At 60.5% G+C, this 15,153-nt stretch overlaps 1 protein-coding gene across 1 annotated transcript in view; it reads left to right on the plus strand.

Moving 5' to 3' along the window:
* The first annotated feature begins 5,647 nt into the window (after positions 1–5,647).
* Positions 5,648–15,153, plus strand: part of piwil2 (piwi-like RNA-mediated gene silencing 2) — a 91,358-nt gene continuing 81,852 nt past the window's right edge. Inside the window, exons 1-2 of the mRNA XM_078239668.1 lie at positions 5,648–5,693; positions 13,379–13,619. Of these exons, the coding sequence (XP_078095794.1) occupies positions 13,404–13,619 (216 nt within the window). The 5' untranslated portion in view covers positions 5,648–5,693; positions 13,379–13,403. The remainder of the gene's footprint in view (positions 5,694–13,378; positions 13,620–15,153) is intronic.

A 15,153-nucleotide genomic window follows, 5' to 3' on the forward strand; every position in this document is an offset into this window, starting at 1 on the left:
TGGGTGGGACTGGGCTTGATGCCGGTCAGTCTGTGGACCGAGCTCGATGCCGGTCAGTGGGTGGGCCCGGGCTCGATGCCGGTCAGTGGGTGGGCCCGGGCTCGATGCCGGTCAGTCTGTGGACCGGGCTCGATGCCGGTCAGTGGGTGGGCCCGGGCTCGATGCCGGTCAGTCTGTGGACCGGGCTCGATGCCGGTCAGTGGGTGGGCCAGGGGCTCAATGCCGGTCAGTGGGTGGGCCCAGGCTCGATGCCGATCAGTGGGTGGGCCCGGGCTCGATGCTGGTTAGTGGGTGGGCCCGGGCTCGATGCCGATCAGTCTGTGGACCGGGCTCGATGCCGGTCAGTGGGTGGGCCCGGGGCTCGATGCCGGTCAGTGGGTGGGCCCAGGCTCGATGCCGGTCAGTGGGTGGGCCCGGGGCTCGATGCCGGTCAGTGGGTGGGCCCGGGCTCGATGCCGGTCATTCTGTGGACCGGGCTCGATGCCGGTCAGTGGGTGGGCCCGGGCCCGATGCCGGTCAGTGGGTGGGCCCGGGCTCGATGCCGGTCATTCTGTGGACCGGGCTCGATGCCGGTCAGTGGATGGGCCCGGGCTCGATGCCGGTCAGTGGGTGGGCCCAGGCTCGATGCCGATCAGTGGGTCGGCCCGGGCTCGATGCCGGACATTCTGTGGACCGGGCTCGATGCCGGTCAGTGGGTGGGCCCGGGGCTCGATGCCGGTCAGTCTGTGGACCGGGCTCGATGCCGGTCAGTGGGTGGGCCCGGGCTCGATGCCGGTCAGTGGGTGGGCCCGGGCTCGATGCCGGTCAGTGGGTGAGCCCGGGCTCGATGCCGGTCAGTGGGTGGGCCCGGGCTCGATGCCGGTCATTCTGTGGGCCCGGGCTCGATGCCGGTCAGTGGGTGGACCCGGACTCGATGCCGGTCAGTGGGTGGGACCGGGCTCGATGCCGGTCAGTGGGTGAGCCCGGGCTCGATGCCGGTCAGTGGGTGGGCCCGGGCTCGATGCTGGTCAGTGGGTGGGCACGGGGCTCGATGCCGGTCAGTGGGTGGGCCCGGGGCTCGATGCCGGTCAGTGGGTGGGCCCGGGCTCGATGCCGGTCAGTCTGTGGACCGGGCTCGATGCCGGTCAGTGGGTGGGCCCGGGCTTGATGCCGGTCAGTCTGTGGACCGAGCTCGATGCCGGTCAGTGGGTGGGCCCGGGCTCGATGCCGTTCAGTGGGTGGGCCCGGGCTCGATGCCGGTCAGTCTGTGGACCGGGCTCGATGCCGGTCAGTGGGTGGGCCCGGGCTTGATGCCGGTCAGTCTGTGGACCGAGCTCGATGCCGGTCAGTGGGTGGGCCCGGGCTCGATGCTGGTTAGTGGGTGGGCCCGGGCTCGATGCCGGTCAGTCTGTGGACCGGGCTCGATGCCGGTCAGTGGGTGGGCCAGGGGCTCGATGCCGGTCAGTGGGTGGGCCCTGGCTCGATGCCGATCAGTGGGTGGGCCCGGGCTCGATGCCGGTCATTCTGTGGACCGGGCTCGATGCCGGTCAGTGGGTGGGCCCGGGCTCGATGCCGGTCAGTCTGTGGACCGGGCTCGATGCCGGTCAGTGGGTGGGCCCGGGCTCGACGCCGGTCAGTGGGTGGGCCCGGGCTCGATGCCGGTCAGTGGGTGGGCCCGGGCTCGATGCTGGTCAGTGGGTGGGACCGGGGCTCGATGCTGGTCAGTGGGTGGGCACGGGCTCGATGCTGGTTAGTGGGTGGGCCCGGGCTCGATGCCGGTCAGTCTGTGGACCGGGCTCGATGCCGGTCAGTGGGTGGGCCCGGGCTCGATGCCGGTCATTCTGTGGACCGGGCTCGATGCCGGTCAGTGGGTGGGCCCGGGCCCGATGCCGGTCAGTGGGTGGGCCCGGGCTCGATGCCGGTCATTCTGTGGACCGGGCTCGATGCCGGTCAGTGGATGGGCCCGGGCTCGATGCCGGTCATTCTGTGGACCGGGCTCGATGCCGGTCAGTGGGTGGGCCCGGGGCTCGATGCCGGTCAGTGGGTGGGCCCAGGCTCGATGCCGATCAGTGGGTGGGCCCGGGCTCGATGCCGGACATTCTGTGGACCGGGCTCGATGCCGGTCAGTGGGTGGGCCCGGGGCTCGATGCTGGTCAGTCTGTGGACCGGGCTCGATGCCGGTCAGTGGGTGGGCCCGGGCTCGATGCCGGTCAGTGGGTGGGCCCGGGCTCGATGCCGGTCAGTGGGTGGGCCCGGGCTCGATGCCGGTCAGTCTGTGGACCGGGCTCGATGCCGGTCAGTGGGTGGGCCCGGGGCTCGATGCCGGTCAGTGGGTGGGCCCAGGCTCGATGCCGGTCAGTGGGTGGGCCCGGGCTCGATGCCGGTCAGTGGGTGGGCCCGGGCTCGATGCCGGTCAGTGGGTGGGCCCGGGCTCGATGCCGGTCAGTGGGTGGGCCCAGGGCTCGATGCCGGTCAGTGGGTGGGCCCGGGGCTCGATGCCGGTCAGTGGGTGGACCCGGGCTCGATGCCGGTCAGTGGGTGGGACCGGGCTCGATGCCGGTCAGTGGGTGAGCCCGGGCTCGATGCCGGTCAGTGGGTGGACCCGGGCTCGATGCCGGTCAGTGGGTGGGACTGGGCTTGATGCCGGTCAGTCTGTGGACCGAGCTCGATGCCGGTCAGTGGGTGGGCCCGGGCTCGATGCCGGTCAGTGGGTGGGCCCGGGCTCGATGCCGGTCAGTCTGTGGACCGGGCTCGATGCCGGTCAGTGGGTGGGCCCGGGCTCGATGCCGGTCAGTCTGTGGACCGGGCTCGATGCCGGTCAGTGGGTGGGCCAGGGGCTCAATGCCGGTCAGTGGGTGGGCCCAGGCTCGATGCCGATCAGTGGGTGGGCCCGGGCTCGATGCTGGTTAGTGGGTGGGCCCGGGCTCGATGCCGATCAGTCTGTGGACCGGGCTCGATGCCGGTCAGTGGGTGGGCCCGGGGCTCGATGCCGGTCAGTGGGTGGGCCCAGGCTCGATGCCGGTCAGTGGGTGGGCCCGGGGCTCGATGCCGGTCAGTGGGTGGGCCCGGGCTCGATGCCGGTCATTCTGTGGACCGGGCTCGATGCCGGTCAGTGGGTGGGCCCGGGCCCGATGCCGGTCAGTGGGTGGGCCCGGGCTCGATGCCGGTCATTCTGTGGACCGGGCTCGATGCCGGTCAGTGGATGGGCCCGGGCTCGATGCCGGTCAGTGGGTGGGCCCAGGCTCGATGCCGATCAGTGGGTGGGCCCGGGCTCGATGCCGGACATTCTGTGGACCGGGCTCGATGCCGGTCAGTGGGTGGGCCCGGGGCTCGATGCCGGTCAGTCTGTGGACCGGGCTCGATGCCGGTCAGTGGGTGGGCCCGGGCTCGATGCCGGTCAGTGGGTGGGCCCGGGCTCGATGCCGGTCAGTGGGTGGGCCCGGGCTCGATGCCGGTCAGTCTGTGGACCGGGCTCGATGCCGGTCAGTGGGTGGGCCCGGGGCTCGATGCCGGTCAGTGGGTGGGCCCAGGCTCGATGCCGGTCAGTGGGTGGGCCCGGGCTCGATGCCGGTCAGTGGGTGGGCCCGGGCTCGATGCCGGTCAGTGGGTGGGCCCGGGCTCGATGCCGGTCAGTGGGTGGGCCCAGGGCTCGATGCCGGTCAGTGGGTGGGCCCGGGGCTCGATGCCGGTCAGTGGGTGGACCCGGGCTCGATGCCGGTCAGTGGGTGGGACCGGGCTCGATGCCGGTCAGTGGGTGAGCCCGGGCTCGATGCCGGTCAGTGGGTGGGCCCGGGCTCGATGCCGCTCATTCTGTGGGCCCGGGCTCGATGCCGGTCAGTGGGTGGACCCGGGCTCGATGCCGGTCAGTGGGTGGGACCGGGCTCGATGCCGGTCAGTGGGTGAGCCCGGGCTCGATGCCGGTCAGTGGGTGGGCCCGAGCTCGATGCCGGTCATTCTGTGGGCCCGGGCTCGATGCCGGTCAGTGGGTGGGCCCGGGCTCGATGCTGGTCAGTGGGTGGGCCCGGGGCTCGATGCCGGTCAGTGGGTGGGCCCGGGGCTCGATGCTGGTCAGCGGGTGGGCCCGATGCCGGTCAGTCTGTGGACCGGGCTCGATGCCGGTCAGTGGGTGGGCCCGGGCTTGATGCCGGTCAGTCTGTGGACCGAGCTCGATGCCGGTCAGTGGGTGGGCCCGGGCTCGATGCCGGTCAGTGGGTGGGCCCGGGCCCGATGCCGGTCAGTCTGTGGACCGGGCTCGATGCCGGTCAGTGGGTGGGCCCGGGCTTGATGCCGGTCAGTCTGTGGACCGAGCTCGATGCCGGTCAGTGGGTGGGCCCGGGCTCAATGCCGGTCAGTGGGTGGGCCCGGGCTCGATGCCGGTCAGTCTGTGGGCCCGGGCTCGATGCCGGTCAGTGGGTGGGCCCGGGCACGATGCCGGTCAGTGGGTGGGCCCAGGCTCGATGCCGATCAGTGGGTGGGCCCGGGCTCGATGCCGGTCATTCTGTGGACCGGGCTCGATGCCGGTCAGTGGGTGGGCCCAGGCTCGATGCCGGTCAGTGGGTGGGCCCGGGGCTCGATGCCGGTCAGTGGGTGGGCCCGGGGCTCGATGCCGGTCAGTGGGTGGGCCCAGACTCGATGCCGGTCAGTGGGTGGGCCCGGGGCTCGATGCCGGTCAGTCTGTGGACCCGGCTCGATGCCGGTCAGTCTGTGGGCCCGGGCTCGATGCCGGTCAGTGGGTGGGCCCGGGCTCGATGCCGGTCAGGGGGTGGGCCCGGGCTCGATGCCGGTCAGTGGGTGGGCCCGGGCTCGATGCCGGTCAGTGGGTGGGCCCGGGCTCGATGCCGGTCAGGGGGTGGGCCCGGGCTCGATGCCGGTCAGTCTGTGGGCCCGGGCACGATGCCGGTCAGGGGGTGGGCCCGGGCTCGATGCCGGTCAGTGGGTGGGACCGGGCTCGATGCCGGTCAGTGGGTGGGCCCGGGCTCGATGCCGGTCAGTGGGTGGGCCCGGGGCTCGATGCCGGTCAGTGGGTGGGCCCAGGCTCGATGCCGGTCAGTGGGTGGGCCCGGGGCTCGATGCCGGTCAGTCTGTGGACCCGGCTCGATGCCGGTCAGTCTGTGGGCCCGGGCTCGATGCCGGTCAGTGGGTGGGCCCGGGCTCGATGCCGGTCAGTGGGTGGGCCCGGGCTCGATGCCGGTCAGTGGGTGGGCCCGGGCTCGATGCCGGTCAGGGGGTGGGCCCGGGCTCGATGCCGGTCAGTGGGTGGGACCGGGCTCGATGCCGGTCAGTCTGTGGGCCCGGGCTCGATGCCGGTCAGTGGGGGCAGAACTCCGCCGCTGCAATGACCGGGAGCCTCGGGGAATCTTCCAGAAGCTCGGCCGCGCGTGCCGGTCGGTTCCGAGCACGTGGTTCAACCTGAGTGACAGCTGGACTAGCCAATGGGAGGCTGGTCCCGCCTCAGCCTCCCAGCCAATCAGACCCTGGGCAGCAGGGCCCGGCCTGAGTGACAGCCAGCCTGGCCAATGGGAGCTCAGCCTCGGCTGGAGCTGCCGCCAATCGGGGCGGGGCCCGTAGGCACGTGGCCGGCGGTTGGTTTGACGGGACTTCCGTCCAATGAGAGGAGAGGAGGCCGCTGCGGCTCGGCCAATCAACGCGGGCGCGGGAGAGAGGGGGCGGGGCGGCGTGGCGGTACCCGGGACTCAGAGCGGAGGCGACGGCAGGTGGGAGAGACCGGCCCGGGAGAGAGAGCTGGCCCCGGGGGGAAGGAGACCCGGCCCCGGGGGGGAGGGAGACCCGGCCCCGGGGGGGGGGGAGACCCGGCCCCGGGGGGGGGGAGACCCGGCCCCGGGAGAGAGAGCTCGGCCCGGGAGAGAGAGCTGGCCCCGGGGGGAAGGAGACCCGGCCCCGGGGGGGGGGGAGACCCGGCCCCGGGAGAGAGCCGGCCGGGGAATGGGGAATCCGCCCTGCGACAACTCAGCCCGGAGCTGCACCAGTCTCCCCGGGCTGTGTCTCAAGGGGCCCCGTAAGAGGAGGGGGGGGGGGATCTGGGTCCCGGGGCGGGGGGTTTCTGGGCCCAGGGAGGGGGGGGGGGGTTTCTGGGCCCAGGGAGGGGGGGGGGGGTTTCTGGGCCCAGGGAGGGGGGGGGGAGGATCTGGGCCCGGGGGGAGGGGGGGGGGGGGGATCTGGGCCCGGAGGGAGGGGGGGGGGATCTGGGCCCAGGGAGGGGGGGGGGGGATCTGGGCCCGGAGGGAGGGGGGGGGAGGATCTGGGCCCGGGGGGAGGGGGGGGGGATCTGGGCCCAGGGAGGGGGGGGGGGGGATCTGGGCCCGGAGGGAGGGGGGGGGGATCTGGGCCCAGGGAGGGGGGGGGGGGATCTGGGCCCGGAGGGAGGGGGGGGGAGGATCTGGGCCCGGGGGGAGGGGGGGGAGGATCTGGGCCCAGGGAGGGGGGGGGATCTGGGCCCAGGGAGGGGGGGGGGGATCTGGGCCCAGGGAGGGGGGGGGGGGATCTGGGCCCAGGGAGAGGGGGGGGGGGATCTGGGCTTGGGGGGGGGGGGATCTGGGCCCAGGGAGAGGGGGGGGGATCTGGGCCCAGGGGAGTTGGGGGGGGGATCTGGGCCCAGGGGAGTTGGGGGGGGGGGGATCTGGGCCCAGGGGAGTTGGCGGGGGGGGGGGGGGATCTGGGCCCAGGGGAGTTGGGGGGGGGGGGGGAATCTGGGCCCAGGGGAGTTGGGGGGGGGGGGGATCTGGGCCCAGGGGAGTTGGGGGGGGGGGATCTGGGCCCAGGGGAGTTGGGGGGGGGGGATCTGGGCCCAGGGGAGTTGGGGGGGGGGGATCTGGGCCCAGGGGAGTTGGGGGGGGGGGGGGGATCTGGGCCCAGGGGAGTTGGGGGGGGGGGGATTTGGGCCCAGGGGAGTTGGGGGGGGGGGGATCTGGGCCCAGGGGAGTTGGGGGGGGGGGATCTGGGCCCAGGGGAGTTGGGGGGGGGGATCTGGGCCCAGGGGAGTTTGGGGGGGGGGATCTGGGCCCAGGGGAGTTGGGGGGGGGTGGATCTGGGCCCAGAGGAGTTGGGGGGGGGTGGATCTGGGCCCAGAGGAGTTGGGGGGGGATCTGGGCCCAGGGGAGTTGGGGGGGGGATCTGGGCCCAGGGGAGTATGGGGGGGGGGGGGGGTTTCTGGGCCCCGGGGAGTAGGGGCGGGGTTTCTGGGCCCCAGGAAGGGGGGGGTATCTGGGCCCCAGGGAGGGGGGGGGGGTTGTGTATCTGGGCCCTGGGGAGGGGAGGGGGGGTATCTGGGCCTGGGGAGGGGAGGGGGGGTATCTGGGGAGGGGGGGGGTATCTGGGCCCCGGGAGGGAGGAGGGGTGTGTATCTGGGCCCTGGGGAGGGGGGGTATCTGGGCCTGGGGAGGGAGGAGGGGGTGTGTATCTGGGCCCTGGGGAGGGGAGAGGGGGGTATCTGGGCCCCAGGAGGGGGGGGGGTGTGTATCTGGGCCCTGGGGAGGGGGTGGGGTGTATCTGGGCCCCGGGGGGGGGGGGGGGGGCTGTGGGGCATCTGGGCCCCGGGGGGGGGGGTGTCTGGGCCCCAGGATGTGGGGGGGGGGGTGCGGGGCATCTGGGCCCCGGGGTGAAGGGTATCTGGGCCCAGGGTGTGGGGAGGTGTGGGGTATCTGGGCCCCAGGCCCCAGGGTTTGGGGGGGTGTGGGGTGTCTGGGCCCTGGGGTGGGGGGGTTGTGGGGAATCCGGGCCCCTGGTCGGGGGTGGGGTATCTGGGCCCCGGGGTGTGAGGGGGGGGTGCAGGGTGTCTGGCCCCCGGGGGGGGGGGTGGGTGTCTGGGCCCCGGGGTGGGGGTTTGTGGGGATTCTGGGCCCCGGAGGGCGTATGTGTGGGGTATCTGGGGCCCGGGGGGGTGTTGGAAATCTGGGCCCCGGGGGCTATGGGGTATCTGGGCCCCGGTGGGGGGGCGGGGTGGCTGTGGGCTATCTAGGCCCTGGGGTGTGGGGGGGTGCGGTATCTGGGCCCCGGGGTTGGGAGGGTATGGGGTATCTGGGCCAGATGGGTGGTGGGGGTATCTGGGCCTGGGGGGGTATTTGGGCCCCGGTGGGAGTGGGGGGTGTCTGGGCCCCGGTGGGAGTGGGGGGTGTCTGGGCCCCGGTGGGAGTGGGGGGTGTCTGGGCCCCGGTGGGAGTGGGGGGTGTCTGGGCCCCGGGATGGAGGGGGGTATCTGGGCCCCGGGGGGGTGGGGTATCTGGGTCCTGGGGTGTGGTGGGGTGGGGGGTCTGGGCCCGGGGGGGGGCGGTGTCTGGGCCCTGGGGTGTGGGGGGTGTAGCTGGAGCTTCAGGGGAAATATTCACTGCCCGTTTTTGGTGGAGGGAAGAAATCTGACCAGAACATGTCCAACTTGAATTGGAAATGGTTTCTCTTATAAACAGCTCTCTGGAAGAAACAGCAAGGTTCTGTTCAATCACCACACTTGGAAAATTCCCCATGAGCTGTGAAGCACTCTGGCATATCCAAGGATACCGCCCCCCGCCCCCCGCAGGAGGGCCGAAGGGCCTGTTCCTGTGCTGTATTGTTCTTTGATATTGTTGAAAAGTCTAGAATAATCCACACTGTGCATCCTTCCTTCAGCTCAGATAAAAATCACTTGCCTCATTGTTCTGGTGTACAGGAGCAGCCTGTCTGCTGAGTTCCCAGCCAGCTTCATAGACTCATAGCATCCCTCCAGTGCAGAAGGAGGCCATTCAGCCCATCGAGTCTGCACTGACCACAATTGCACTCGGGTCCTATCCCCGTAACCCCATGCATTTACCCTGCTAATCCCCCTGACACTAGGTTTAGCATGGCCAATCAACCTGACCTGCATATCTTTTGTCTGTGGGAGGGAACCCACGCTGACACGGGGAGAACGTGCAGACTCAACACAGACAGTGACCCAAGCTGGGAATCAAACCCAGGTCCCTGGTGCTTTGAGGCAGTTTGCTAGCCACTGTGCCGCCCAGTAGAGAGAACTTGTCGAACCGGCACCGAGCAACTGAAGAAAGGTCAAAAAGCAAATTACAGCGGATGCTGGAATCTGAAACAGGAAATGCTGGAAAATCTCAGCTGGTCTGGCAGCATGATCAGCTCGTGGTTTCATGGACACGACTTATTAGTATTATCTTCCTTTCTCCTACCTGGAGTCCTTGAGTTTACAATACTCCTTGTCCAGTGAGCCTCCTTATCATTTTCTATGAATGCCCTCCCTAATCTTATGTGTCTGGTTTTCATCCGAGACCTTGGACTATAGACTGGTACCAGCCACCAGTATCTGTGGTCTATTATACACAAGCTTGTGATTAAGCCAGCTAATTGTGTTCAGGAATGTGGCTAACGCAGTTAGTATCCATTTTGTGTCATTTTAATATTCTGAACTTCTGTTCACATGGTGAAGCTTATATGCAGGCCTTTTGTAATCGTATAACAAAAAATTCATACACATTTATTATGTACTATCTATCTCTACCAATATAAATTGCTATACAGGAACCTATGAATATAAATTGTTACCTAGACTAACGATATTATTCCCTCTAAGCCTATTCTTTACATCTCCCTTCACCAGGATGGTTGGCTTCACTGAATACTGGTTGTGAGAAGCAGCCTTGGTTTACTGACAGGCTATACCATAGATCATCTTCACCTAGGTTTACTTTGATTTCTAGCACTGAAGGAAAGGCAAAGGGCACACAATTTGATACTGGCGGCAGAATCCAGTTTGCAAGCAGTTAAATTCCGTGTCAACGTATATTCCAAAGTGAGTGGTTGGAATCTGGAATGCACGACCCCGAGAGTGTGGTGGCAGCACGTTGAATTGAGGCTTTCCAAAGGGAGTTTGATGAGCACCAAGTTGGAGCAATACTGGGATTGGAAGTGGAACTAGCTTAAATTGCGGAGAGCTGGTACAGACTTCACAGGCTGACTGAGCTCCTTTGGTGCAAGAACCACTCTGATTCTCTGTGGCATCCATACCGAGCTATTACTTCTGTCAGCAATACTGGAGATCGATGCATCCTCGAGCCCTGAAAGCAGCAAGAAGGACAAGAATGTTGATTCTTTACAATAGCAGTGTAGTTTTCTTTCACATGCACACAATCATGTCATACTGGTGTGAATTTGATCTATTGGAAATATTGTGGAGAAAATGGAATTGGTTAGCTTTTTCACGCTCATGGGCTGAATAGCCTGTGTTGTGTGATGCAATAAACTGGAGCACACATTTTAACAACAGAGCGCTTAAAATGTCCTGGAATTAAATGAAAAATTAGCTCTAAGGCCAACAATCTGGAGCTGATGTTGACAACTGTGACCTGCATTGATACAGCACCTTTAACGTACGGATAATCAGATAAGACTTGACACACAGCCACCTGAGCAGTGAGGGCGATTCCCAAAAGCTTGGTGAAAGAAGTATGTTTTAAGAAGCATCACAAAGGAGGAAAGGGAGTTGGAGAGTCTCAGGGAGGGAATTCCAGACTTTAAGAACGGGTAGCAGAAGGCTCAGATGTCAATGGTGGAGCACTTAAAATCCAAAATAGAAGAGGCAAGTAGGAAGGCTGGAGGAGGTTACAGAGATAGGGAGGTGAAGACATAAGGTTTGGTAAACAGGGATAAGAATTTTAAAGTTGAGATGTTGCTGGACCTGGAGCCCATGTCAGTCAGTGAGCACAGGAGTGATGGGTGACCAGGACTCGGTGTGAATTATGGGGAGGAGAATTCGGACATTGGGCATCATTGAGATTTGACCCAGTGTTCGGGTAAACAGTGTAAAGACAGAATAAAATTGGTGGGATCTGGACAAGAGTAAGTGGAAAGAGGAGATATGACATTTGATCATGAATATTGAATGAAGGCAGAAGATAATCGAGCATTGGAAGAAACATGCAAGCACTGGTTGTCAGCTGAGGGAATCTGATCAAACGTGTACTGGATTGTGGCCTGTGCAACACTGGATTGAATGTCGAAAGTATAAAACTGTTTTGACATGTGCATACTCCAGGCATGTGAGAAACAGCAACGTCCCAAAGAAAGAAGTGCGGTAGCCCTCGGAGATAAGAACAAAGATGTATTGTTGGATTGAAATTGGTATTGATTTACCCTGCATCCCACTGTGCTTTATGCAGCCACCCTGCTCAATACCAAGTGGCCAAAATATAACTGCGCTCATCCTTATCCTGATGATTGAGCAGTTTGAGATCTGCACTAGACCTCCTCATGGCTTTAGCATTACCAGACACTGCTGCAAAGTGACCCTGCTTACCTTGTGACTGGAGTTCACAACAACTGCAAAATGTCTCTGTTGTATAATGGTGTAAAATTAACTTCCTCCTTTGAGCAGACTGTAATCTGTCACCTGCTTCCATGGAAGTTTCTCATGTCTTCTAGGAGTACGAGTGTGAGCCGAGAGGCTGCCTCATTTGACATGGAGTACATTACCAGTTCACAGTGATAAATTCATTCTGACCTCAACTGTCCTATGTGAAATGAGAGACAAATCAGGATTATTGAGCCCTTCCTTTCACCGAGCATCGAGGATTCTCTTCAGTTTCTGGAGGGAACCTTTCTCCACGCCTCTTTCCACTCCAGACTCCTTCAGGCTGGCTCAGCAGCAACTTGATAGAATGCAGGTGTTTTAAATCACCTGCTGTCCCCCTGCTAAGCTCACCTTTTCTGGGACTGTGAACTAAACTGTCAGTTAAACTTGCTCCCATCACTCAGCTTGTGAGTTAACTGATGATTACAAAGGGGAATATCATCAGAATCTGTTTATAATCTGCACAGTCTCAAACTAGCATTGCGCAGGAGCTAAACAGACAGACCTTGGAGCACCAAGCTATTTGAACTGAAGCATTGGAATCAGTCCACAAAGGACTGCTGTCACAGTAAATCGTGTGCCAAAAAGGCTTCTGTTGCTGGCGTAGTGACAATACCTCTGGCTGCTTTGGGGCATCCTCAAGACAGGAAAAGTGCTATATCAATGAAAGGTAGTTCCTCTCTCAAATTCCCAGAGTGAAATGTTCCATGGAGGCAGCACCACTTTCCTGATGGAGCTTGTGAGCTCACTAGAATTGGAGTTTGATTTGATTTATTGTTGTCACATGTATTGGTGTACAGTGAAAAGTATTGTTTCTTGTGCGCTATACAGACAGCGTACCGTACATAGAGAAGAAAAGGAGTGTGTGCAGAATGTAGTGTTACAGTCATAGCTAGGGTGTAGAGAACGATCAACTTAGTGCGAGGTAGGTCCATTCAGAAGTCTGATGGCAGCAGGGAAGAAGCTGTTTTTGAGTCGGTGGTATGTGTCCTCAGACTTTAGTATCTTTTTCCCAACAGAAGAAGGTGGAAGAGAGTATGCATCCCGGGGTGCGTGGGGTCCTTAATTATGCTGGCTGCTTTGCCGAGGCTGCGGGAAGTATAGACAGAGTCAATGGATGGGAGGCTGGTTTGCACGATGGACTGAGCTTCATTCATGACCCTTTGTAGTTTCTTGCAGTCTTGGACAGAGCAGGAACCATACCAAGCTGTGATACAACCAGAAAGAATGCTTTCTATGTTGAGAGTCGTAACTGACATGCCAAATTTCCTTAGTCTTCTGAGAAGGTAGAGGCATTGGTGGGGCTTTCTTAACTATAGTGTGGTATTGGGGGACCAGGGTAGGTTGTTGGTGATCTGGACACTGAAAAACTTGAAGCTCTCGACCATTTCTATTTCGTCCCCATTGATGTAGGGGCGTGCCCTCCATTACACTTCCTGAAGTTGATGACTATCTCCTTTGTTTTGTTGATGTTGAGGGAGAGATTATTGTTGTCGCACAGATTCTCTATTTCATTCCTGTACTCTGTCTCGTCATTGTTTGATGCCAAGCAGTTTCATTCGATTCCAGTGTTTTTGGTTTCATTAAACAAGCTGATTGCTTCACATCTTTGGAGATGACATGTTTGTCGTAAGAGTGAATGAAAGACCTTGCATTTCTCGAGAACCTTTCACAATCTCGCGACCATCTCTGCCCCCCCCCCCCCCCCCAATAGTCCTTCAGAGTCAATGCAATGCTTGTGTAGTGTGTCTGATGCTCCTTGATAAAATCGTGCCTTGAGATTCTTTACCCACATTGAGAAGGAGCTGAGGCCTGAGTTCCAGCTCTCCTACGAAAGGCAGTATCTGCAATCGGAGAATACTTATTGCTGGCACTGTCAAGGCTGCGTTGTTGCCTTGTGTGTGATGTGAGACTCAAACCCGTGAACTTTTGACTTGGGTGAGTGCTACTTTCTGGACCATCACTGACAAAAGAAATCCAGATCTAGTCCAAATATCGCTGTGTTCTGTGTACAGGATATTAGAATGTAATCTTACAGTGAGGGTGCTTTTTTCACAGGTTCTGGTTCTGCCCTGCGTACTAGATGTCCGATCGGGCGAGTCTTCCTTTCCGAGGTGACCTGCCTCGTGCAGCTCTCGACCCCCGTTTCCCTAGAGCGTGCCAGCAGCCGACACAGGTATCGGGAGTAGACTTGGTGAGAGGGAGGACAGTTCCAAGCCTGCGGCCCCCGAGGTCTGAGTGGGTGGGAGATGTCCCTCAGCTTGCAGCCAATCCCAGACTCTCCTACCCAGTATGTACGGTACGTTGTTTGGATAAAAACTGAAATTAGTTCAGCAAAATGTCTCACTGAGAAAGCTTGAATTTAAATTTAGTGTGGAGGATGTCGGTTTATGCATAGCTTTACAAGAACCTGGTGTTACTCTGTGCAGTTCAATGAATCTATTCATGTACATTAGATCTCTCTTAAGGTCACAAAGCCCAGTTGAAAACAGATTTCCTTGGTAAAGTAAAATCGATGATTCCCAAGGAAATCTTCAGCTAATCATTTCCCTTGCCTCATTTACACTGATGATGTTTAAAGTGAATGTCTGCTTGATTATTTCCTGAATGCGTAACCTCAATCAATATAAAGTGTAGCTGGAGAATGTTCTTGTCATGTTTTAGAGAACAACCTTCTGAAGAAATGGAATCCAAATATGACTTTACTGGAGCTGACTAAATTATTGACGTGTTCTTGGAGCTGTTCAGGGTTCAAAGCCTGTCTTCAAGAAGAATCATGTTCCTCCCAACATTAACTCTGTTTCTCTCTGCACTGATACTGCCAGCCCTGCTAAGTATTTCCAGCACTTCCTCCTTTTATTTCAGATGTCCACCACTCACAGCACTTTGCTTTCATGCAAAGCCTTCAATTTGGGAAAAACTATCAATATCCCTTAAGGAAAAAGTTTGGTGAAATATTCAAAGGTACAGAAGGCCCATGTAGCTTATAGATTAATTTAACCGTGTGTAAAATAACATGGAACTCTAAGAACAACATGAGAACTTGGATTTACACAAAGCATTCCAAACCCTTTGGGTGTCCCACAGCACTTTGTGTCCAATGAAGTGTTGTCACTGTTGTAATGTCATGATGTGGAGATGTCGGTGTTGGACTGGGGTGGGCACAGTAAGGAGTCTCACAACACCAGGTTAAAGTCGACGAAGAAACAGCGTTTCGAAAGCTCGTGATTCCAAATAAACCTGTTGGACTTTAACCTGGTATTGTGAAACTTAAAAACATAAGAACTAGGAGCAGGAGTCGGCCATCTGGCCCCTCGAGCCTGCTCCACCATTCAATAAGATCATGGCTGATCTTTTCGTGGACTCAGCTCCACTTACCCACCCGCTCACCATAACCCTTAATTCCTTTACTGTTCAAAAATTTATCTATCCTTGCCTTAAAAACATTCAATGAGGTAGCCTCAACTGCTTCACGGGGCAGAGAATTCCACAGATTCACAACCGTATGTGTGAAGAAGTTCCTCCTCAACTCAGTCCTAAATCTGCTTCCCCCTTATTTTTAGGCCATGCCCCCTAGTTCTGGTTTCACCTGCCAGTGGAAACAACTTCCCTGCTTCTATCTTATCTATTCCCTTCATAATCTTATATGTTTCTATAAAATCTCCCCTCATTCTTCTGAATTCCAATGAGTATAGCCCCAGTCTACTCAGTCTCTCCTCATAAGCCAACCCTCTCAACTCCGGAATCAACCTAGTGAATCTCCTCTGCATCCCCTCCAGTGCCAGTATATCCTTTCTCAAGTAAGGAGACCAAACTGTACACAGTACTTCGTA

This window comes from Mustelus asterias, chromosome 22 (assembly GCF_964213995.1).
Source record: "Mustelus asterias chromosome 22, sMusAst1.hap1.1, whole genome shotgun sequence".
NCBI lineage: Eukaryota > Metazoa > Chordata > Chondrichthyes > Carcharhiniformes > Triakidae > Mustelus > Mustelus asterias.